Source organism: Chiloscyllium plagiosum, unplaced genomic scaffold (assembly GCF_037043375.1).
Source record: "Chiloscyllium plagiosum isolate Xiang-an unplaced genomic scaffold, Cpla_swu_hap1 HiC_scaffold_43, whole genome shotgun sequence".
Taxonomy (NCBI): Eukaryota; Metazoa; Chordata; class Chondrichthyes; order Orectolobiformes; family Hemiscylliidae; genus Chiloscyllium; species Chiloscyllium plagiosum.
Window position 1 is genome coordinate 14,113,459 of NW_028270181.1, and position 24,922 is coordinate 14,138,380.

Genomic DNA, 24,922 nt, shown 5'->3' on the forward strand with positions numbered 1-24,922 from the left:
TGGAGCCTAGAGAACTCGGGGAAATAAGTATTGTTGTTGTGAAAACCAGTCACATTATAGAAGAGAAAGTGGTGAAAGTCTTAGAAAATATGAAGGTGGCTAAATCTCCTGGACCTAATCTAATGTATCCCAGGATGTTGTGGGAAGCTAGAAAGGAAATTGCAAGGACCGTTGCAGAAATATTTGTATCCTCTGTAATAAGGGTGAGGTGCCAGATGACTGGAGAGTTGCTGTGTTGTGCCGTTGTTTAAGAAGGGATGTAAGGAAAAGTCTGTAGACCTGTGCATCTGACTTCAGTGGTGGGTAAAGAAGGTAATTCTGAAAGATAGAATTTATATGTGTTTGGAGAGGCAAGGAATGATTAGAGATAGTCCACATGATTTTGTACAAGAAATCATTTCTCACAAATTTGTTTGAATTTTTTGAGAAAGCAACCAAGAAGATTGATGAGGGCAGAGTGGTAAACATTGTTTACTTGGAGTTTAGTAAAGCCTTTGACAAGGTTCTGCATGGTAGACTAAATAGTAAAGATAGATCACCAAATTCAGTGGTCTTGCCAGTTGGATGCAAAATGGCTTGATGGGCAGGAGAGAGTGTGGTGGTGAAGGTTCGTTTTTCAGACTGGAGGCCTGTGACCGAGGTGTTGTGTCCACTGTTGTTTGTCACTTATATAAATGATTTAAATGAGAATATGGAAGGCATGCTTAGCAAGTTCGTGGATGACACCAGAATTGGCAGTATCGTAGACCAGTTATCTAAGATTACAAAGTGATCTTGATCAATTGGATCAGTAGGCTGAGGAATGGAGATGGAGTTTATTTGGATAAGTGTGAGGTATGGCATTTTGACAGTAAACAAGGGCAGGACTTATACAGTTAAAAGTAGGGCTTTGGGCAAAGTTGTAGAACAGGGAGACCCAAGGGTTCAGGTACATAATATTTTGAAGTTTGTGTCTCATGTAGACAGAGCTGAAAATGTGTTGCTGGAAAAGCGCAGCAGGTCAGGCAGCATTCAAGGAACAGGAGAATAAGCCCTTCTTCAGGAATCATGAGACAGGTGGTTAAGAAGGCATTTAGCATGCTTGCCTTCATTGCTCAGACCTTTGATATCGGAAATGGGTGTCACGTTGAGGTTGTAGAGGGTACTCGTGAAGCCTCTTCTGGAGTACTATAACCAGTTCTGATCACCCTGTTCTAGGAAGGATATTATTAAGCTGTAAAGGGTTCAGAAGAGATTTACCAGGGTGTTACTGGGAATGGAAGGTTTGAGTTGTAAGGAGAGGCAGGGTAGGCTGGGACCTTTTTTCACTGGAGCATAGGAGGCTGAGGGGTGACCATTTGGAGGTTTATAAAATCACAAGGGGTATAGTTAGGGTGAGTAGCAGGTGTGTAAATCTCCCTCGGATGGGAGATTTCAAGACTAGCAGGCATATTTTTATGGCAAGAGGCAAAAGATTTAAAAAGGACATGAGAAGCAACTTTCTGAGACAGAGTGGTTCACGTCTGGAATAAACTATCAGAAGAGGTGGTGGATGTGCATAAATTACAGTGTTTAAAAGCCTAAGTACATGAATAAGAAATGTTTGGAGGGATATGGGCCAAACACAGGCACGTGGGACTGGTTTAGTTTGGGATTATGATCGACATGACTGGTTGGGCCTAAGGGTTTGTTTCCATGGTCTAGTAGGTTTGACTTCGTGCATTTGCATGTGTCCAGTCGCTGTTTCTGAGTGAATCCATGTAAAAGGGATGGACATTCAACAAGATTATCTTGCTGCCCTTTTTAATGGCTTTGGACTGGACTGGAGAAAATAAGCATTTCCTGAAGAAAAGGCTCAGGAAGATCATTCTCATTGAGAAGCATTAATAAGTTGCCTGAAATAGCTTGTCTGTCTGCCCTTGGATGAAACTGCATTTTAGAAGCGAATAACTCCTGTATTTTATAAAATTTTAAAGTAAACAAAAATGTTAACTATAATGTTGTGGTTCAGTGAGCTCAAATCTTCATTTATGTCAAAAGTTTTAAGGCTTGAGTTGAAGAGTTATTTCAAATTGTGAAATTTGTTGCTAAGCTGCCTTCATCTGATGTAGCTACTCTTTGACTGCTTAGATAATGGTACAATTGAAGCAAGGTCTTTCAGTACCCTGCTGATTGTTTAATTTATACTGAAATGATAACACATTTTCTTTGTTCTGTTTTAGTTTTTGACCAAGAGAAAATGGGAATTGTTTTTAATATCTAAAACTCCAATATAGGTGTAGTTCCATGTAATCATTTAAATTTAATGAAGTCTTTTTCTCATACTTGCATTTTGTACAAAGGTTGAATGAATGAAAATTAATTAATCACCGTACTCGTAAAATAGAATTCTTTGTCATTGGTGTTTTTGGAAAAAAAAACAAGATTTTTTCATAGTTTCATTGTTTTGCTGATCATCAACTACAATTTTTAGCAGATTGTCAATGCTTTAAAGAAAATAGCCAAAACTTCTAATTATTCATTCCTATTATATTCAGGAATATTATTATTCATCACTTCAAATTTATCTTGTACTTAAAATGAACCTTGGATTGTTCTGTCATCTCCTCTAGTCCTACTCTCCATTTCTGGCCACCAGAGTATCTGTGATTTTAATCCTTCTAACGTTGATAATTGTGTCTTCAACTGCCAGGTTCTAGAACTCCATACCCAAACTCCGCAATTCTACCTTTTCTTTGACTCTTTTAAAACACTGCTGAAATCTGCCTCTTTGACCAAACTTTGGTCTGCTCCGATATCTCCGTAAATGGCTCAGTATTAAATTTTATTTGATAATACTATTGTGAGTCTCTTTTGATGTTTTAAAATGTTAAAGATGTTATATAAATAGAAGTTTTAAAGAAGGATCTCCTGCTTAAATTTATACAGAGATGCTTGGCAGAGGTGCAACACAGAAATTGTAGCTATCGATGCATTACCTTTGAGACGTTACTTAGATCAGTTTTCTCCATGCAGTTTAAAACGAGAAATTAATAAGGTGAGTGTTTTGACTTGATTTTCTGCATTCTGATATTCTGAAGTAAGTTACTGCTGTTTAACCTTACAATGGTTATCACAAGGTGTATAATTAGATATATCAAAGCCACTTTTGGAATTTGGATTTCAAAATAGATGCAAATGAGTGTTGGTACTTCTGTGAAGGGTTTTCTTTTCAAAAAGAAAGTCAAATCCTTTGGAACACTGATTAAATGTAGTGTTTTGTTAGAAAGCAGGTGACTGAAAACCCCAATGACATTAATGGAAAGATGTTTATTCTGCGTTGTTTTTGACAAACGAGGTAAACATATAAGGCCATTGGTTTGGTTTTCAGTTCAGTTGCAATCATATAATTGTCCACTCTTTTGAACAGCGCCTTCTACTGATATAATTAAAATGAAATTTTAAGATGAACAAAAATACATCTATGGAAGTGTTTTCTCCGTGGCTATATCAACCTAATTGCCTAATTCTAAAAAAAACTTCAAGTTGGGAAGTAAAATTTATGGTATTAATATGGAATAGCAATAAATTTAACAAAAAACGCAACAAAGCTAACCAATATAAATAATTAATCAAAATATCAGTCTCCCTTTGTGTTAAAACAAAACACAAATGCCATTACAGAAACAAATCTTTAGATTATTCCCCAATTCCACATAGAAGAATTATACATGAGTGTATAAGGAATCTGATACTAGATAGATCCTGTTATGGACTAGACCAAACCCTCGAAATATATTAATAAGATAGCTTAGACCCTAATGTTTTCTTTTTTTAAAGTGCCAGACGTTGTATTCTAGATGCAATTCGATTGGTTGAACTACCAGTCTTGAAGCTAAATATATTTTATTCATGCACGATAGTTAACATACAGCAAAAGAAAAAAGAAATTGGAATATCTTAATGCTGTGGAAAACTTTACAGAATAATAGATTATTTAAGTAACTGTTCCATCCTATAAACACATCCCTGGCAAAACAAATTCAGTAAAATGGATTGCCTCATATGCAATTCTAGTGTGTGTGTGCGTGTCACCCAACCCATTCAGCCTGCTTCTACATTTCCTGTATTTGAGCTTACTTAGTAAGGCAAATGGGCATCCTGTAAAGACAATTTCTAATCTCCTTCATTCTTTTATTGTCTTAATCTGTGGATGGAATTTTCTTCATTTCAGTTAGTTTTTACAAGCAATCTTCCACTCTTCATCTTGTTAATTATTCATCTGGTCTCTTCAGCTGGAGAGGTTGAAATGCTAGTCACTGCCCACACCTTTTAACTTTCATGATGCTGGTGCCAGATTGTAAGGTCAGCTGCACACCACATCAGATAATGCAAGCCTGAAACTATTCTCTGCACATTGATGATGAATGAGGAAATTGCTTATAAAGAAAACTTGGCTCCCACTTTGCAGACAGGGGCCTGCACGTGCTGTTGAATGAACTGGTGATGGGGAGGGCCATTCTTTTGTCTGCAGACTGCCAAACCAGACTCGGCTAGCCTGAACACACACAGCAGCCCAGTTTGTTGCTGTGTCCTGCATTACAACAGAATGAATAGTGTCGTGGAGAAAATGTTGAGAATCACCAGGAGACAGAGTTCTTCAAGAAGTAGGTCTTTTATTTGCAAACAAAAAACCGTGACACTCAGAAAGCAGATTCTCAAATGCCCACGAACCTCCGGGTCCGTGGTTTTTTTTTATATCATTTTTATAATGTTTCTGTTAGCTTATCAGCATGTCCAACTATGTTAATCAAAAGTATCTCACTCTAAATACACAATAAACCAGTGGTGTTAGTTCCCATTATCTCTTTGGTTGTGCCCCATAGCTTTTCCTAAATTCTATTTAATGTTATTCTAATGTCACGATTAGATATTTAGTGTGAGCTTTTGCAACAATGGTTTTTCATTCCAGACCCTACTTAATATTTTCCTAATGTCATGATTAGATATTTATTATCACTTCTGCTACAGTGATCTTCCATTCCAGACTAACCTGTCACGATTAGATACTTAGCTATTCCATCTATTACAATAGTCTCCTGTCTCAAGGTGACTCTACTAACCTACTAATTAGATATTTAATGTCATGTCCCAAATACCTATTGTCCAGATTCTGCCATAATGATGTTTAGCAGGCGAGGCTAACTTTGCTAACTGTGTTATCTCATCTCGCCGTAGTGACCTTTCAGCCTCAACTTTACTCTGCTAATTGGTGTAAGAGCATTCCACTATTCTTATCCCATCCTGCATTCCATGGAAGCCTTCCAACAAATCACCAGTGGTATTCATGCTTTAACCCTTCCCATGCTTTCATGCTCTTTATTTTCCAATAATAGTAGTGTTGGAAGAAGGTTAGTCATTTCCTGTGCTCTGCAAGGATAAGTGCCATCATTTTTTTCTCTGCCAACTCTCACTCACAGGGTCATTACTCACTAACTCTAGCTCACTCTAACTGTACATTTTCTTTCTTCCAAGACAGCATGACAGAGCGTTGTGGCATAGAGCATGATAAGCCAGAGGGAACTTCATTGAAACTTACTCCTAGACTAAGCTGTGTTTGGGCTTCCTTTCAATGTTTACGATTTTGTGGGCAAGCAACCTTTGAGTTGTAAAGGATACGTAGATCTTGTTACTTTTGCAGTTTTTGACCTTTTCTGTTCTTGAATAATTGTCGAGTTATAAATCTGACTTGATAATTTCAAGATCCCACTTTACAGTATCTGCACATGGTATGTTTTACAAACCATTAAGGAAAAAGGAAAAGTCAGTGAGAGGCACTAAGGTTGGGTAGCTCTTAAGGCTGTCATGAAGAGATCCTATCCAAGGCTGTGCAGTATTGTGTCCCATCATAGGTAGCAGGTTGAGAGGAGTCCAGAGGAACCTCCATTGTCTGAAATCTTCCAATGTATCACTTTTTAAAATTCCTTCCTTAAGTTGGACTTTGCTGGCTGGACAAACATGCATTACCCATTTTTAAAGGTACTTGAGAAGGTGATGAGGAGCAACCTCATTGAATTGATTCAGTACATTTTGAGTAGGTGCTTGATGCTATGGAGCATGTTTCAGGATTTTGGCACAGTGGTAATGAAAGAAGAGCAATATATTTCTGCATAAGACGGTTAATAGTTTGGAGAAGATGTTAGAGATGGTGGTGTTCTCATGTATCTGCTGCCGTTGTCCTCCTAAACGGTAGTGGCCATGGGTTTGAAGGAGTATTTGTGCATCTCTGTAGTGCATCTTGTAGATATTATGTTTCCATGGTGGAGGGAGTGAATGTTCGTGGATATGGTTCTCAACAAGCAAGTTGCTTTATGCTGGATGGTGTTGAGCTTGAATATTGCTGTAACTTCAGGGAAGTGTGGACTGTTCCATCCCACTCCTGATCTGTGACTTGTGGAATGATTTTGGAAAGGTGAGTCACTTGCTGCAGGATTCCTAGCCTCTTGCTGTATTGATATGGCTAGTCCTATTCAATTTCTAGTCAATGATAGCCTCCACGATGTTGATAATGGGGAATTTAGTGATGGTAATGCCATTGAACGTTAAACTATGATGATTAGTTTTTTTTTAAGGAGATGATAGTGTGGTACAGGTAAAAGGTCCTTTATCTGAACATCCAAAAAGCTCTGAAATCCAAAGTTTTTTTTGTGAGTTTGTTTCTCATTAACAAGGTTATTTGGCATGCAAGCATGTACTCAGATGCACCATGGGGGGAGGGATGTGGCCAAGCACCGACAAGCCTGGGGTTTCTCCATGAACACCCCCAAGTCGACATCCATTCAATACGTACCACTCAGATACGATGTTTGGGGCTGGGTGGGGGGCGTGCTCAAGCAGCTATGGCCCATTTTCATTTAGAAGCCTGCTCCTCTGGTAAGATTTTTAAAAATTTCACCATTAAACTGTCACTTATTCTGAAAACCGAAAAATTCTGAATTCCGAAAAACAGCTGGTCCCGAGCATTTCAGATAAAGGATCGTCTACCTGTACTTGTGTGGCAAGAATATTACTTGCTAATTGTCAGCCCAGAGCTGAAAATGTGTTGCTGGAAAAGCGCAGCAGGTCTGGCAGCATCCAAGGAACAGGAGAATCGACGTTTCGGGCATAAGCCCTTCTTCAGGAATCCCAGGTCTGCCCATGTCTGGATATTTTCCAGGTTTTGCTACATTGGACATAAATTGCATCAGTATCTGAGCAGTCTTGAATGATGCTGAGTATTGTGCACTTATTAGTGTACATCCTCACTTCTGTTCTTATGAAGGAGATGAAGTCATTGATGAAGCAGTTGAAGACATTTGAGTCTTGGACACCACCCTGAGGAATTCTTGTGGTGATGTCCCTGAGCTGAGATGACTAAACCTTCAATAACCGCAGCCATCTTTCATTGTGCTAATTTAAAACTCCAGAGAATGGAGAGTTTTCCCTGTGATTCCCTTTGAATGTAGTTCTGTTAGAACACCTTGATCCTACTCTCAATCAAATGCAGCCTTGATGTCAAGGGCAATCTCTCTCCTCAACTCTGGAGTTCAGTTCTTTTGTCTGTTCTTGAACCAATTCTGTAATAAGTTCAGAAGTTGAGTGGCTCTGGACGTACCCAAACTGAGCATCAGTGACTAGGTTTTGCTAAGCAATTGTTGCTTGATAGCACTGTTGCTGACCCTTTCTATCACTTTACTGTTGGATGGAAATTGACTATGTTGGATTTGCTAGTACAGTGTGAAACTAAAACTAAAATTGTTTTTTTTTCATCCAAGCAATGTCTTTTTCACTATATCTTTTCATAAAAGAATAGGCAACCCTCTTTTACCAAAATAGCATCTGTTCTATGCGGTGAATCTGTTTTCACTGATATCATTGACCTATTACCATCTTCTTGCTGAGTCCCTACATTTTCCAAAACCACTGCCATTATTCTCCAACTAGAAAAGAAGTATAGATCTGCCTCTATATCATAGGTGTGATAAACTCAGGATAGAACTGAAAAATGTGTTGCTGGAAAAGCGCAGCAGGTCAGGCAGAATCCAAGGAGCAGGAGAATCGACGTTTCGGGCATGAGCCCTTCTTCAGGAATGCCTGAAATGTCGCTTCTCCTGCTCCTTGGATGCTGCCTGACCTGCTGCGCTTTTCCAGCAACACATTTTTCAGCTGTGATCTCCAGCATCTGCAGTCCTCACTTTCTCCTAAACTCAGAAAATCCAAATGTGGTTCACAGCAATGAAGTATTTTGAAGTGTGTATACTCTTGAATTGTACTGCAAAGTGCCACACATACCAGATTAGCAGATGTTAAGGGATATATGTTGGCCAGGGCATTAATGAAACTACCCTGCAGTTCTTAAAATAGCCCACCTTAGGGGGAAGATAAGGCCTTATTGTAATGTCTCACCCAAAAGATGATACCTCTGATGGTGCAGTCCTCCCATTGTAGTTCAGTATCAATCAAAGTGTCCACCTTGAGTTTCTAGAGTAAGACTTAACTTTGAGTGCTGACATTGAAGTAAGGCAGACACCAAGAATAACCACAGCCCCTTCACTGTCCAAAATTTGAATGTTCTTTTTCTTTCCAAGACCTTTGAAAGTGTCATAGCTTCCTGCTGCACTCTAATCTCCCTATTCAGAGCCATTCAATTGGCACTTTTGCCTTGATTACTGAGATCAGTCAAACTGACCCATGGTGTTATTTCTGACTACAGCTTTGTTCAGTGCAGTTGTGATTGATGTACAAATACTGACAATTAGTGAGAAATTTTGTTAATGTCAGATGACATCTGAGCAAAATAAGTAGTTTATGGCTTAATATTAAGTTATTTGTGCCTTACCAGTCAGCTTTATGTATGCTAGGAATTGAATAACCAATGCTGGCTTTAGATTCTTCATTGGGAAAGAAAAAGATCAATTTCTCACCAGTTGAGTATTTATTCTTGAAGCAATATTCTAACAAGGGTATGGCCATTGTAGAACTATATTCTGAGTTGCTGAAGGTTTTCAGGTGCAGGTGTCACACCATTACAGCAACTTATGTAGTTGAAGAGTTGCTGATTGCCTAATTTCAGAGTTTCTCTCGATAATTTTCACCATATCTAGAGCAAATGAAATGTATTGTACACATTTAGTACAGTAGTTCAGGCATCACTGAAGAGCAAAATAGCAATTTGAGATTGCAAAGGTAAAAATGTTGCTATTGTTTGAAGCAACTATCTAATATATAAAGTCAGCGTTACCCTGCTTGGTTCTATTGATGCAATGACGGTTAAAAATTAAACCTTTGATACTGTCCAATTTAATTGTCTAGGCCATAAAATATGGAATTTTAAGATGCAGTATTCTGATAAATATATTACAGCTACTGTAATAGTGTCAGGGTAATGTTAATTGAGCTTTGATGTTAACTGATTTGATGCTATGTTGCTTTACTGTAAAATGTTGTACAGTATCACTCCCAGAAAATCATTCTGTTATGATTCTCTAAATGCAAAAATGTCTGAGTTTCTAGAAATAAATCTAAAAAGATAAAGTTATCAAACAGATTAAAAGAGATTAAAGAAGGTTATAGGGTCCTTTTTTTCCTTCTATTTCTGCCTGTGGAATGTGAAGAGAATGGCCTGTTGTGTTAGCTCTTCATTCCTGCATTTCTTAAACTGGATAGGACTAAGCATGCCCTGAAATAAATATAGGCTTAGTGTAGATACACATTAGGTCATTTAAAAAATGGAACAATGTGCATTTGTATTATGTTTTTCATGATTGCTGATCAAGCCAAAACATTTTGGAGCTTATTATGAAGTTTGCAATTCAAAACTATTTAATATAGAAACATGACAACCAATTTATACACAGCAAATTCCTGCAAACAGCAATTAAATAAATAATGAGATCATTTGATATAGATGTTGGTTGAAAGGTAGCGTTTTCCTGTATTTCTCAAAATAGAATTATGGGAGGAAATTGAGAATGCTTCTGACTTCTGTGCTTTATTTTCCTCTATTTGTACCCATGTAGTATGCAAGCCAATTTCTATTATCTAACATCAGCCAGAGGTCCATGATATCAGTGGTCGGGGAACACTTGTAGCTTCTCTTCACCAGACACTCTCAGAGACCATCTAAAGTTTTGTAAAATATTAATTCCTGTATGCTTCATGACCTCGATCAAATTTAACTAAATTTACTACCTCCCTTTCATTTTGGAGTGTGATTTGGCACCATGTTGGCTGATAGGGCATTGTAATTTAGTTCTCAAACAGCTAGTATTTTGTTTAGAACAGCACTTGACCAAGGGTAATTTGCCAGTCTGATGTAAATTACTATGAAATAGTTTTGAAACTGACCAAATAACAATTTGAAATCCATAAAGGTTTTCTTCTAATAATTATCCCACTGATGATGCCATAAGTTCCTATTCATTTTACTTGGAGTTAAAAAGGTTGAGAACCAGTCCCACTACAGAAGTTTCAATTTAATTTTAGGGCTCTTGTGGTGCACTGGAAATGTTCCTACCTCTGACCCAGGAGGTCCAGGTTCAAGCGGCAGCATGGTGGATCAATGGTTAGCACTGCTGCCTTACAATGCCAGGGACCCAGGTTCAATTCCAGCCTTGGGCTGTGTCTGTGTAAAGTTTGCATGTTTTCCCTATGGTTCCTCCAGGTAGTCTTCAGTTCCCTCCCACTATCCAAAGACGTGCAAGTTAAGTGAATACGAAATTGTCCACAGTGTCCAGGATTGTGCAGGTAAGGTGAATTAGCCATGCTAATACAGGGAAAAGGATATGGTACAGGGGTTGGTCTGGGTGGGATACTCTTTGGAACATTCACGGGGAACCCGATGGGCTGAATGGTCTACTTCCACACTTTAAGGATTTTGTGATTCTGTGAAGTCTCACCTACTGATAACATTCCTAAACAGGTTGATTAAAAATATCTATAAGTTTTAACTTCAAGTAGCGGAGATACCATACACTATCTCTAACTGTGTTTAGTTTACGTGCAAAAGTTGAAACCTGTTCCAAATCTCAAGGTGTTAGTGCTTCCTTTAGCAAAGAACTATCTCCAGTTCTCACTCCAAAGAAATATGCAGCAGATGGCTACCATAAAATAATAAAACAAAACAGCAATTCTGAAGAGGTTACCTGAATAATATAAAGGTAATTAAATCATTTCCACTGTTCTTGAACTAATATTAAAATACTGCACTTCACTGCATTGGTTTTCACTATCTCTGGCCAATTCACCCTTCACTTTTTTCTCGAGATTTCATTGTTGCAGTCGACATATTGAAATATATAATGAGACAGTGATGAGGAAAGATGGAAATTTTCCTTACAATAATTGGGGAATGTTTAATTAACACATTCCCGACATGGAAATTATAGGCTGCCATGCAATCACTAATTGGCCAAGTTTTAAATTAGCCAAATGCAATAACAAAAACTTTTTGATTTTATGAGAGCAGTGGTTCCACAACTGAGTATTCAAGAGAATTTGGATTGCCATTTGTGTAATGTAACAGACAGGGAAATCTAAGAATTAAAATACAATTAGACATTCAACTAGCTGTAACTCTATGGCTAGAAATGCAGTTTGTCTGCACAGCTGTATAAAGAGGTTTGCTCATCCTATTGGGAAAGGCTGTGGTGATGTCTTTTTTCTTTTGCTGACAGTGTTCAGGTTGGAAAACCATTTTCTGCGCCACTGAAGAACATAATTTTGTGACACTATGGTGTTCTTCCCACTGACGAATACAGACTTCTAATCCACTGTTACCAACTGTGGCATCAGTGCAATAAATATTTGGCCTCCCTGATTTTTCTATTGATGCTTTTACTCAGTAGGAGGTTAAGAACTACAGATTTTACATTTAACTTAGATGAAAAGAATATGAATGTCAGAATTTTGATTGAAGTAATCAGTTTGCATTACGCAAGACATTTAATCACAATTAACTAAAGATTTTGGTAGAACATTTGTGTAACTTCATTGACTAGTTTTCGGACAGCCAAGATTATTTCTAAAATCTTGACAACAGTGCAAAAATTGCTGTTTGAATTTAAATGTATGTTTTAGAAATATAAGTGGTGTAACTTTTCTTGTAACAAAGTTCGCAGTGAAATTATGAACTTTTAGTTTTTTGATTTCTAAAGCTTTATAGATGTCAAGAGTCATTAATTGCCTACATGGGTTTAATGGAAAATTATCATATTCCATATGGGGTGTAATTCTGACATGTTGCTACCTGATCTACGTTATATCATATTTAAAATGCAACCGACTACTCTCTTCGAGATTGCTCTTGAACCAATAATCATGGTGCGATTAGCTGTGCATTGGGCTGAGTGATTTGGCTTGGTGCTACAACCTACAATTCTCCATGATTCCTTTGTATTTTAAGGTATCTGCTGAATACCACAATTATGCATTGTGGGATGAAAACTAGGTTTCTGAGCTGTTCTGAATAATGATTAGTCACTTGCCCTCGCTATCAAACAATTGCTTTTTTTAAATAACTAAATATTCATTTGGAATTTTAATTGTTCTTTCTGCCCCCTATTGTTGATATACAAGCTACTATTTTTCAGAGTAATTCTGCCATCCAGATATTGTTTTCTGTCAGCTAATTTAATGGTCTCATAAGAGTATGAGGAAATTTAGCATAAGGTAGCAGTCAGCATCAATATAGAATGAGGCCATTCAGGCTCAGTGTGCTTTGGCTGCCTTCTCTCGCATCCCTCAAAAGAAATTGTCTCCTGTCTTTCCTAGCCAGCTACATCTTTCCCTGCTAAACAGATTATAGAATTCCAATTTAGTTTCTGACAGAAATTCAAAGAGTCTCACAGCATAGAAACAGATGCTTCAGTCCGTGCCAACCAAGTTTCCCAAACTAACTTAGTCCCGTTTGTCTGCGTTTGGCCCATATCCCTCTAAACCTTTCCTGTTCATGAACCTGTCCAAATGTATTTTAAATGTTATAATTGTACCTGCATCTACCACTTCCTCTGGCAATTCATTCCACTTACAAATGAATTTGTCCTCCCAATTGTTGGCTGTACCATCATGTTAACTTTCTGATATTTATGTATAAGATCATCATAACTTCCAGACAATAATATTCAATAATTTTTCACCATTTTAAATCCAAACATTTTGCTTTTTGAGAGAGAATCTAAGCATTGCCCTTTGACATTCAGTGGCACTACCATTGCCGAATCCTCCACAACTAACATCCTGGTGTTTCTCACCAACCAGAAACTGAACTGAACTGAACTAGCCATATAGCTAGGCAAAAGTGAGGATTGCAGATGCTGGAAATCAGAGTCTAGATTTTTCACCTCCCACCACCTTATCCCAGTTCCAACCTTTCAGTTTCCCCTCCCCTCACCTTACCACACTTCCAACCTTCCAGCTCAGCACCATCCTCATAACTCGTCCTACCTGCCAATCTTCCTTCCCACCTATCCGCTCCACCCTCCTCTCTGACCTATCACCTTCATCCCCACCCCCATCTACCCATTGTACTCTTTGCTACCTTCCCCCACCCACCTCTCTGACATATCACCTTCATCCCCACCCCCATCCACCTATTGTACTCTTTGCTACCTTCTCCCCAGCCCCACCCCCCTGCCATTTATCTCTCCACCCTGGAGGCTCCCTGACTTCAGTCCTGATGAAGGGCTTTTTGCCTGAAATGTCAATTTTCCTGCTCCTTGGATGCTGCCTGACCGGCTCTGCTTTTCCAGCACCACTCTAGTCTAACCATATAACTATAGTAGCTACAAGAACAGGTCAGAGGCTAGGAATCCAACAGTGCCCAGCTCACCACCTGACTAAAAACCTAAGGCACAGATCCTCCATTGTTGTTGTGTCAAAATCCTGAAAACCTTCCTACCACCAAATACCTACTCCAAATAGCCTGCAACAATTCAAGAACGCAGCTCACCACCATGTTCTCAAGGACTATTCGAGATAGACAATGCATGCTGGTCCAGCCAGCAAAGCACACATCCCATGAATGAGCTGGGGGAATAAATCATCCTTTATAGTTGAGAATCAGACTGGACAGCATGGACCTTGAAATCCTTTTCAAATAGCACTTTCAAAAATCTACATTCAAAATGCATGACACAGAAATGGTGCCAGAAGAGAGAGATACTAGAAGAGAAAGCAATACAGTAAACAGGATGGAGCAGTTTAAGTACATATTAATGTATGAATTAGGAACAGAAGTAAGCCACACAGCCCCACGTTACTCCACATTTCTACTTACACTTGATCGTTGAAGACTCTGCTTAAGGATTCTACTTAAACTACTTAGAGTTTCAAGGACCCACAATCTTCTGAGAAAAGAGTTGTTATCACTTCTGTTATAAATGGGTGAACCAGATTTTTAAGCGGGTCTAGGTTCTTCCAAAGGAGGAACTATCACTTCCACAGCCACTCTGCCAAGACTTCTCTGAGTGTGTCAATCAAATCACTTCTTACTCTTCTTAGCTCCAGATGATACAAGCCGAGTTTATCTAACATTTCCTCATAAGACACATCTCTGAACTGCTTCCAACACATTTATATTCATCCTTGAACAAGGAGACTAGTACTGTATGGAGTACTCCAGATGATGTCTCACTAGTGTCCATTAGAATTGAAGATTCACCTCCCTAATTTTTTATTCTCTTCCCCTCACAATAAACTATAACATTCTGTTATATTTTCTGATTCTTCTGTACCTGCACATAAACCATTTGTGATTCATGCCAGATCTATCTGAATCTCAACTCTGAAATCTGTCATCATTTAGATATATTTATTTTTCTTTAATTCCTTCTGCCAAAACGATCAATTTTTTTTCATGCAATACCCATGACCCCTCCATAATCTCTGTAGCCTCCTTTATGTCTTCGTCACAACTTACTTTCCTATTTATTCCATTATCAAGTGTAACACCCAAATATTTGGCCCTTTCATCCATATCATTTATATAAATTGTAAAATAAAATTGAGGCATCCACTAGTTTCATCTTGCCAACCAGAAAATGGCCTATTGATGGCTACTTTGATTCCTGTCAGTTAGGTGATCCCCTATCCATCTCAGTTACCCTCGTAAGTATTCAGTTGCAGTAGAAACTCAGAATTCAATATCTCGTCTTTGAGACTTAACCATTCGGGCAACAAGTGACATTCTGCTGAAGTAACCTAGGAAGTTTTACTGTGATTATAAAGTACAGTAGACCTTTTACTATCCAGCATCTATGCAAGGAGTGTGCCGCTTGATCAAATATTCCAGATAATCAGGAGTCGTCTTAATCAATGAAAAAACACGTAATAAGTCAAAGAAATGTAATACAGGGTTATAGACATCACTGTTATACTTTATTTCCAATATAAATCAGTTAAATAATAATACAACATTGCCTTAAATAAAACTTTGCAGTAGAGAGCCTTGTCACTTGTACCCACAACTGATTACTTGAACATCATAATAGATTACAGTATTTGAGGAGAAATTGACTCTAAATTGAATCAATTGTTGATATTTTGTGGGGTCATTCAATTGAGTAACATGTATATTTACATTGAGGTAAATAACTTTAAAAATTACACTAATTGGAGAAAATAATACATTAGATTTTGCAATATTTTAAGTATATAATTTATGCTGATTCATAAGTTGTCAATGTTGGAGCATTTTTCCCTGATAGTGTGTGAAAACTCAGGAGGCAGGCTGAACTCAGGCAAGTGGAAGTTTATTCATGCAGGAACCAATTGAAACAGGGAGACTGCCAAAGGATATTCCCTAAATCTGGCCTTGACATACGAACTCCGTTATTCACTTAATGTTTAGCTCAGATCAGAGGGTAGATCAATGACACACACTCCCTTGTACAGTAAAAAGCAGTATTTTTATACATGTCTGTATTACAATGATCACATACAATGTAATTACAGCCCTTCCCTCCTAATCCACATACCCAATCTAATAAAACACCTAATCAATGAGGTGGCCAGCCTCCGGTTCCCATTACTTCAAAGTGTTTACCAGGCACTATAATCTCAAGTCCTTGAGATCTTTCTATGCATCCTATTCATTCGCATTCCAAAGTCACTGGCTGTACTCCCTCAGCTTAGGCTTATCTCCTAAGGACAGCTTGAATTCTATTATTCACTGTATTCCATTCAGTTACTCCCCTTATATTTCCCAATGTTCTAATTATGTATGTAATAATACACAAGACAGTTAATTGTAACTAATTGCTACAAAATTTGTAATAATTTCTGTTCTGCGTTAGTTAAGGTTAGCTATAGCTGTTTCTACACTGGGTACTTTGTGATTAATGGCTGTGAACAGTCTATTTTGTCCAAAGCAAATGAGAGTACTTCTTAAAGCTAATTATTTTTCATACGCCAGCGTAAATGTTTTAGTTATATGTACTTCTATTTTTGTTGGAGAATATCTAGAAACGATTGTCTAATACTGCAGAGTAATTAAGAAACGACTGTTCACTACGAAATAGCTAACTGTTGTTCTGGTAGCTATTTAGACAGTTATTATGCTATATCTTGCAGCTGGTATAGATTACTTCAGTAGCATAATCACACTTTCATTAACGAACTGAGAATATTTGCGTGTTTGTCTCGTAGGCATGTTTTTATCATAACTGTCTAGGATGGTTACTGTTCAAGGCCCCCTTGACATTGGCTTTGGAGTAGTTTTCTTCAAAGGTTTCTTTACTTAAAGGCTGGGATAGATGGTTAGTCTCATTTATCTCCTTTCAGCCATTTTGTGTTTCACTATTATGCCAGTCTATCCTTTTTTGTCAGCCATTTTATGTAAGCAGACATGGGCCAATTTGCAAGTCAGGATAGTGAGTTGCTTGGAAGGGAACTTGTAGGTCATGTTGTTCCCATGTATCTGTTGCCCTTGTCCTTCTAGATGGAAGTGGTGATGGGTTTGGAAGGTGCTGTCCGAGGATCTTTGGTGAATTTCTGCAGTGTATCTTGCAAATAGTACACACTGCTACCACTAAGTGTTGATACTGGAGGGAGTGGATGCTTGTGGGTGTGGTGCCAACCAAGCGGGCTGCTTTGTCCTGGATGGTGTCAATCTTCTTGAGTGTCAATGAGGCTGCAGTCACCCAGGCAAGTGGAAAGCATTCCATCATATTCCTGACTTGTGCCTTGTAGATGGTGGACAGGCTTTCAGGTGAGTTGCTAGCTGCAATATTCCTAGCCTCCAACTTTCTGTTGTAGCTGCTGCATTTATGTGTCTCTGGGCTTTCAAGAGACTGGAGGTGATTTATTCACTGCAGGATTCCTTGCCTCTGACCCATTTTTGTAGCCGCTGTATTTATTTGTCAAGTCCAGTTCAGTTTCAGCAGTGGTTGGACTTTTAGTGATGTTAATGCTAGCGAATGTCAAGAGACAATGTTTAGATTGGCATTTGGTGTGGATTTTAATTGCCATGTTTTAGCCCAGATTTGGATATTGTCCAGGTAATGGATGCTTCAGTGTCTGAGGAGTTACAAACGGTGCTGAATATTGTGTAATCGTCGGTGAACATCCCCACGCTGACCTTTATAATGGTCAGAAGGTCATCGATTAAGCAGCTGAAGATGGTTGAACCTAGGACACTTGCCTGAAGAACTCCGTACTTGAGCTGAGACAACTGACCTCGTATCTGAATTAAGGTGACTAATTATCTGCCTATGTGTCAAGTATGTTGTCAAAGACTGTCACTCCCATTTCACCTCTGGAGTTCAGGTCTTATGTCCATGCTTGAACCAAGGTTGTAATGAGATCAGGAATTGAGAGCATCTGGTGGAATCCAAACTAGGAGTTCATGAGAAGGTTATTGTTGAGCAGTTGCTGCCATATAATACTATTTATGACACCCTCTGTCACTTTACTGATGATTAAGAGTGGACTATTCGGACTGTAGTTGGCTGGTTGGATATTTCCTCCTTTTTGAATAAAGGACATACTTGGGCAGTTTTCCACATTATCAGATAGATGCCTGTGTTCTAGCAGTACCAGAGCAGTTTGGCTAACAATGTGGCATGTTCCAGAGTGCAGGTCTTCAGTACTGTTACCATAATATTGTCAGTGCCTGTAGCCTTTGCAGTATCCAGTGCCTCCAATCATTTCTTGATATCACATGAAGTGAATTGGTTGAGGACTAGCATCTGTGTTACTGGGGATTCTAGAGTTGGCTGAGATGGATCATCCACTTGGCACTTCTGGTTGAAGATTGTTACGAATCCTTTAGCCTTCTTTTGTTCTGATGTACTGGGATCACCTGGATTTGGGATGGGGATATTTGTGTAGCCTACTACTCCAGTGAGTTGTTTGTTCACTACCATTCACGACTGGATGTGGGCGGACTGTGGAGCGAAGTCTGATCGTTGATTGCGGGATCACTTATCCCTGTCTATCACTTATGCTATTTGGCACTCAATCATGATGCTTCACCTCAATTTTAGGTATGTCTTGTGCTATTCCTGACATGCCCTCCTGCACTCTTCATTGAACATAGTGTTGATCCCTTGGCTTGGTGCTAATGATACAGTGGAGGATAGGCTGGGCCATGAGGTAGCAGATTGTGTTGGAGTATAGTTCTGCTCTGTTGATGGCTCACCATTTCATGGATGCCCAGTCCTGAATTGCTAGATCTGATCAAAGACTGTCCCATTTAGCATGGTATAGTGAAACTTAATGTAAGTTATTATCAATGTGAAGGCGGGACAAAGCCTCTTCAAGGACTGTGCAGTGGTCACTCTTTCTACTTGGGCAGATGCATCTGCAACAGACGGATTAATGAGGATGAGGTCAAGTATGTTTCTCCCTCTTGAGTCCCTCACCACCTGCCGCAAACCCAATCTCTCAGTAATGATCTTTTGTGCCCTTGCAACCCTCAGTGTAGTTCAGTATGGAGGAACACAGAATCATCAACTGGCGGAGGATGGTATGTTGTAATCAGCAGGTGCTTTCCTTGTACATCTTTTGATCTGATGGTGTGAGACTTAATCATGCCTGGAGTCAATGTTGAGGACTGCCGTGGCAGCACCCTCCTGTCTGCACATCACTGTGCCGCCACTTTTGCAGACCCTTCAGTGGCACAGAACATATCCAAGGATGGTGGTGTAACATATGATTCCATGTGTGGGACTAGTCTGTGAGACAGTTCTCCCAATTTTGGCACTAGGCCCAGGTGTTTTACAGAGTCGATAGAGCTGTGTTTTCTGTTGTCTTTTCCAGTGCCTTGGTTGATGCCAGATTGTTCATCTGGTTTCATTCCTTTTTTGAGATTTTCTAGCAGTTGCTACTGAGTAGGTTGATAGGCCATTTAAGAGGTCACTTGAGAGTTAACTACATTGCCATGGGTCTAGAGTGACTTGTAGACCAGATTACGTAAGGGAGGTGAATTTCAATCCTTGAGGGACATCAGATGGGTTTTTCCAACAGTCAGCAGTTTCATGATCAACATCATGATTTCAGATATTTCAATTCAATTCAATATTTATTCAATTCAAATTCAATCATCTACCATCAAACCCAGGTCCCCAGAACATTACCTGAATTTCTGGATTAATAGTCTAGTGATAATCGATAACCTGTGTTTAGCCTTTGGCTTTGAGGGTGATGGTCATCAAATTATTTCATTTTCTTCAATGTCAAATATTCATGAGATCATCCTATTTGTTATGATTTGTTTATGACTTCTCAAGGGTTATTTTAGAATATTTCTTTACATATTTGCTCAGGAAAGAACTACCCGTGAGTTCCTGTCTCTTCGCGCCCCCCACCACCCCCACCCCCACCCTACAGCTATTTCTGGGATGTAGTGAAGATCTATGTAAAGTACCTGTTCAATTTATTGGCCATTTTTTTCCATTGTTGGTTCCCCACACTCCCCTTCTGTAGAACCAAGATTCACTTTATTATGTGTTCTCTTTAAAATAACTATGGAAACTCTTGTCATATGTTCTCGCATGCAAAATCAAAATCAAGGCAGCTAACTTCTTACAATGGCATTCATATTGCTACATGTACAATTTGGTTGGCACTCAAGTAGCACAATTTAATAAGCAGTGCTGAGTTTTAGTTTATACAGATTGTGTGCATTATATGTTTATTTCTCTGAAGCACAAGTGCATATTATAAATTTGAAATGTAGTAGTTATGTCGATAATTAAATGTTAGAGGATCTTTTGCATCATCGGCCATAAAAATAGTTCAAGTCTATAAGATTTATAATACAGTTTGAATTTTCAGTTTATTCTCTCTGAAGATTGGTAGTTGTCAAAGTGACAACATGTAAAGAAGTTGTTTTAAAAAAAAGTTATCTATGAAAATTGCTGTAGTCCAAAACCGCAATAAATGAATATTGTAAACTTTAGTGACAGTTTAATTGATAAACTAAATCACCATCCCAAACACATTTTGTAATGACAAATTGTTCAGTCACATTTAAGAGTATTTGCATCTATATTGGATTAGAATTATGAATCACTAAGTTTCACTTGTGAATAGATAAACGCTCCTATCTAAATTTGAGCATGATTCAAATTGTTTATCGATGATACATTGCGTTAGTGAAAGTACTGTGTCTATAGATTTCACATGCCACTAACTAGTAAATTAGTAAACTGTAGTAAATTAAAACAATTTTCAAAGAATTTTTGGCAGTGTCAATAGGACTGATCATTAATTTGTTTCACTTGTGGTGCTTCCAAATAAAGAAAAGACAGTGCTGACCCCAGTAGCCCCAAACTACCATCTCTGATACTCTTTGTTCCTGTGTGTCAGTTTTATTATTTGTCCTGTTGAAAGTCCATATTCATATAACATTCAGATAGCCAGATGCTGAATTTGTACTACTTGTGGATCTTCACCAGTTAGTTGTCACTTTCCAGAGCAGTTGGCTCTTGAAATGTACTTTGTCTGGAATACCTTACCCAATTTTATGCATCGGTTAATAGCTTAATTTGAATTAGCAAGGAAATGTTGCATAAATGTCCAGAATTGCCTCTGTAGTGAAATGCTGTAATGTTTCGATGATCAAACAACTGTCAGTTAGCTCAATAAAACCCAATTTAAATTTTAAAGAAGTGTGTACATTGCTGCTGTATAAATTAGTTGAATATTGTTACTAAAAGATGACGTGCAGATTTTTATTTTCTCCCAATGATCCCAAATGCCTGATAGCAACTCCACAGAACCTATTACATCAACATATTTCAATTGTTCTTTACTACTTAGAATAAATCCCTATCCTTAACCATTTTAGGAAGCATCGAAATGAGCTTCCATCTCTTCTGGTTCTTGTGGTATACTTTAAGACCTTATAAGATCAGAGATTCTTCAAACATGTTGACTAAATGTATCACTCATCCCTAATAGAAACCGATTGGTTATTACTCTGCTGAAAGCTGGTAAAATTCTGCCACTAAAGTCCAAATAGTTAATTGTGCATGCAACATTTTAAAGTGTTTGCAAATTGCAGTAAAGTGCTTTTATATAAATGCAAGGCTTCCTTTATGCATTTGATTATTCAGAAAAAATCAAACAGCACTTCAATACATGTAGCTGAAATTGGAGGCAAGCATGGGATGATAATTTGAAGATTCTTCAAGCTGGGAAGAGATTCTTGCAGATTAAAGAATTCATCTGTTTCTATTAGAAACAGAACTGTCAGTAAGTCATTTTGCTAGAGCTTTAAAACTGGTAGCAATTAAATATTTTTGTTTAAATTAATTGGTCTCCCACATTCAGTTTTTGCCAGACAGTCTTATTGTAAAAGCAAAAGAAAAATGGAACAGTGAAAATGCTTTTTTATTTTACACTTTATGTAGTGCTAGTATGACTATACATGTTACCCTTCACACAGGTGTAAACTAAAATAATCCACCTCTTGGATCAACTGAATAAACAAGTACATAGCAATTTTAAAAAATTAATATGTGCCAAACCACCTTAAGTTGCGGGCATAAAGCATTTTCAATTTTGATGACTTGATGTGTACATAGGAGTTTGTATGCATGCCAGGCAACCATAGTGTCTATGTTCTTTATTCCTCTGTCCAGGAAGAATAATTACCTTACAGCATGACTTCATTAAACCAGAACTACATGGTTTTGACATTTATGCCAAACTTCCTTAGGAATTGTTTTGTAAAAGAAAGTATACCAACAATTATAGGAGACTGCAGTACTAGTTGCGTCTAAGAATTTTGTTAGAACAGAGAAACACTTTTCAATTTAATAAACTTACTGTTCTTTTAGAAATCATGAACATATCTGTGCCATGTATGACAATCTCTTTGTTATCCAGAAACACCCTTAATTGCCTTTTATGCCATTCACTTCAATAATCTTCCCTGGTAAACAAGCTCTGACACTTGATGGTTGATGAACCTTTAAATTAAATGGCAGGGATCCCATGGCTAAATTGAGACACTTAAAAAAGAAAAATTATACAAACTTGAATAAGCAAAAATATCTGTAGTAATGGCTAAATAGGTGTACTGGACAGGTAAGGTGATGATTCTAAGCCAATTATACAAAACAACAATTTTGACTATTCAGTATTAACCTGAGGTAAATATGGGTTAATGGGCGAGCTTTATGGCATAGATGTAGTCAAGAAAGACGTTAAAATGCTAATTCACAAAGGAATTCTAATTTGTCATTTTAGAAGACCTAAACTTGGAACACCCTCAAAATCTCTCCTAACAGCTTGTGGACCTACAGCACTTTCGGTTATTAGGAGCCTAACTTTTGCTGAGGCACCCTCCAATTGGACTGCCTCAACAAATATTCACACTTTGTTCGACCTCTTCTCTCAAATTCTCCAGTGTAGTGATTGTAACATGTAAACTAGATGGACCTCAGAATATGCGTTCCTTGATTAGGGCTCTAAACAGGAGTGTCAGAGATTCTCTTCAGGCTGAGAGCTGGCGCTGAGGAAGCCAGACCAGTGACAACTACTATGCGCATGTGAATGCAAGTTGACTCCATGACAGACCATGAGACTTTGTGCGTTATTTCAGTGGCTATAAGAAAAAAGAAACGCTCCTGAAGAAATTCACTTGCAACAATCATCTTTGAATTGGGGTAAGCAGTTCTGGCATCATGCCATTATTTGGGAAGGTTAACTCACTTGATCCTGCCATCAAAGATGGGACTAGTACGTGGAAAGAATGCATTACTTTTTCCAGGCAAATGACAATGGGACAGATGAAAAGCAACCAAATTTGCTCTGGACTCCAACCTTGGAGTTTGTTGAAGACCTTGGCTAGACCGAGAAACTTTGCAGATTAAGCATAGAACATCAGCACCATTCTCGTATGTGAAACAGCTGGTTCAGTTACCGCTGAATGTAGTAAAAAGCTTGGGTCCAAACGTGTTGGGGCAAAATTAGTTGAGAAAGATTCATCTTGAATGATTCAATGTTTTTCAATTAGAAAGCAGCTGACTGAGTGAAGCCCTAATTAAATACCTAGAAGATTTTCAGGAAGATCTAGGAATTATAAAGGGAGCCGAGGTCACCTCGCATGTTAACCAGGAAGGAATTCCATGATTTGCAAGGTCCACCCAGTGCCATTTGCCTAACATGCAAAAGTGGAGGCAGAAATCAGGAGACTGGAAAGCAAAGGAATCATTAAACCAGTCCAGATTGTGGAATGGGCAGCACTGGTCATACCAATTGTGAAGCCCGACAGGTCAGTTCAGCTTTGAAGAGATTTTTAACAAAGGGTAAACTGCTTCTTGCACCTGGATAAATACCCAATCTCTTGCATAGAGGACTTAAACGCAAAGCTGGCAGTTGGGTGTCCTTCACAAAGTTGGACTTGAGCCACACACGCCTGCAAATGTGTTTGATGAAGATCCCCACAACTAGGCCACAATTATTATCTATAAGAGTTTGTACCAATTCGCAAGATTGCCATTTGGGGTATCAGCTCAGCCATTTTCCAGCAGATGATGGAAGACGTTTGACAAGGGAAAAATGTGTCTTCCAGACACCTCAAGTGACCTGCTAGGGCTACAGAGTCAACAAGAGCAAGTTTCACCCAATGGAGGATAAAGTGAGACCGATCAAAGGTGCCCCAGTTCCCACTTCTGTACCAGAGATTCAGTCTTTCTTTGGATTGGTGAATTATTACAGAAAGTTAATTTGTAACCTGGCACCTTTACATTTGCTGTTGAAAAAGGAGCGACCTTAGAAATAGTCTCGTAGCTGAGATGTAGCATTTAAGGAAGCTGTCATCGTCTCGGATGTTGGCACACTGTGGTCCCAAACAAGATCTCATGCTTGACATGCAATGCCTCCTTATATAGTATTGGTTTAGTGTTGCCTCACAAATGGCCCAATGGAGAGGAGAGCCCAATGGCATATGCCTCTCAGACTTTGGCTGATGCACAGTGCAAGTATGCCCAGATAGAGAAGACAGGTTCAGCAGTCATCTTTGCTGTGGGACTGTTCCACCAATATCTTTATGGTGGCAGTGATGAGACTGCTGGAAGAATCCATTCAAGTTTTAAACTTTCTGGACACCCTTCTCGTCACTACTGACAATATCAGATTGTAGATGCAAAATGATCTGGTCCTGGCAAAACTAAAACAGTTGCTGGTGATGGGGGAAACAAAACGGCTATCACAACCAGAATTGAAACCTCTCTAGACCTGGAGACACCAGATCACCATAGAGGATGGCATTTTATTATGGGGAGCAAGAGTGATTGTCCCGAGCAAAGGTTGCCACCACTTGTTAAACTCCACCGGATTGTCCAGAGCTGTCCAAAATGAAGATTTTCGCGAGATGTTATGTCTGGTGACTAGGGTTGGATGCAGATGCAGCCACATTGGTGTGGCAGTAACCAGAGTGCCAACAAGGACAGAAATTACTGGCAGCAGCTTCCGC

General features: G+C 38.6%; 1 protein-coding gene across 2 annotated transcripts in view; it reads left to right on the forward strand.

Moving 5' to 3' along the window:
• Positions 1–24,922, forward strand: part of parga (poly (ADP-ribose) glycohydrolase a) — a 204,259-nt gene that overhangs the window by 163,271 nt on the left and 16,066 nt on the right. For both annotated transcript variants that reach the window (XM_043679037.2, XM_087982399.1), the window contains exon 15: positions 2,908–3,016. In XM_043679037.2, the coding sequence (XP_043534972.2) occupies positions 2,908–3,016 (109 nt within the window). The remainder of the gene's footprint in view (positions 1–2,907; positions 3,017–24,922) is intronic.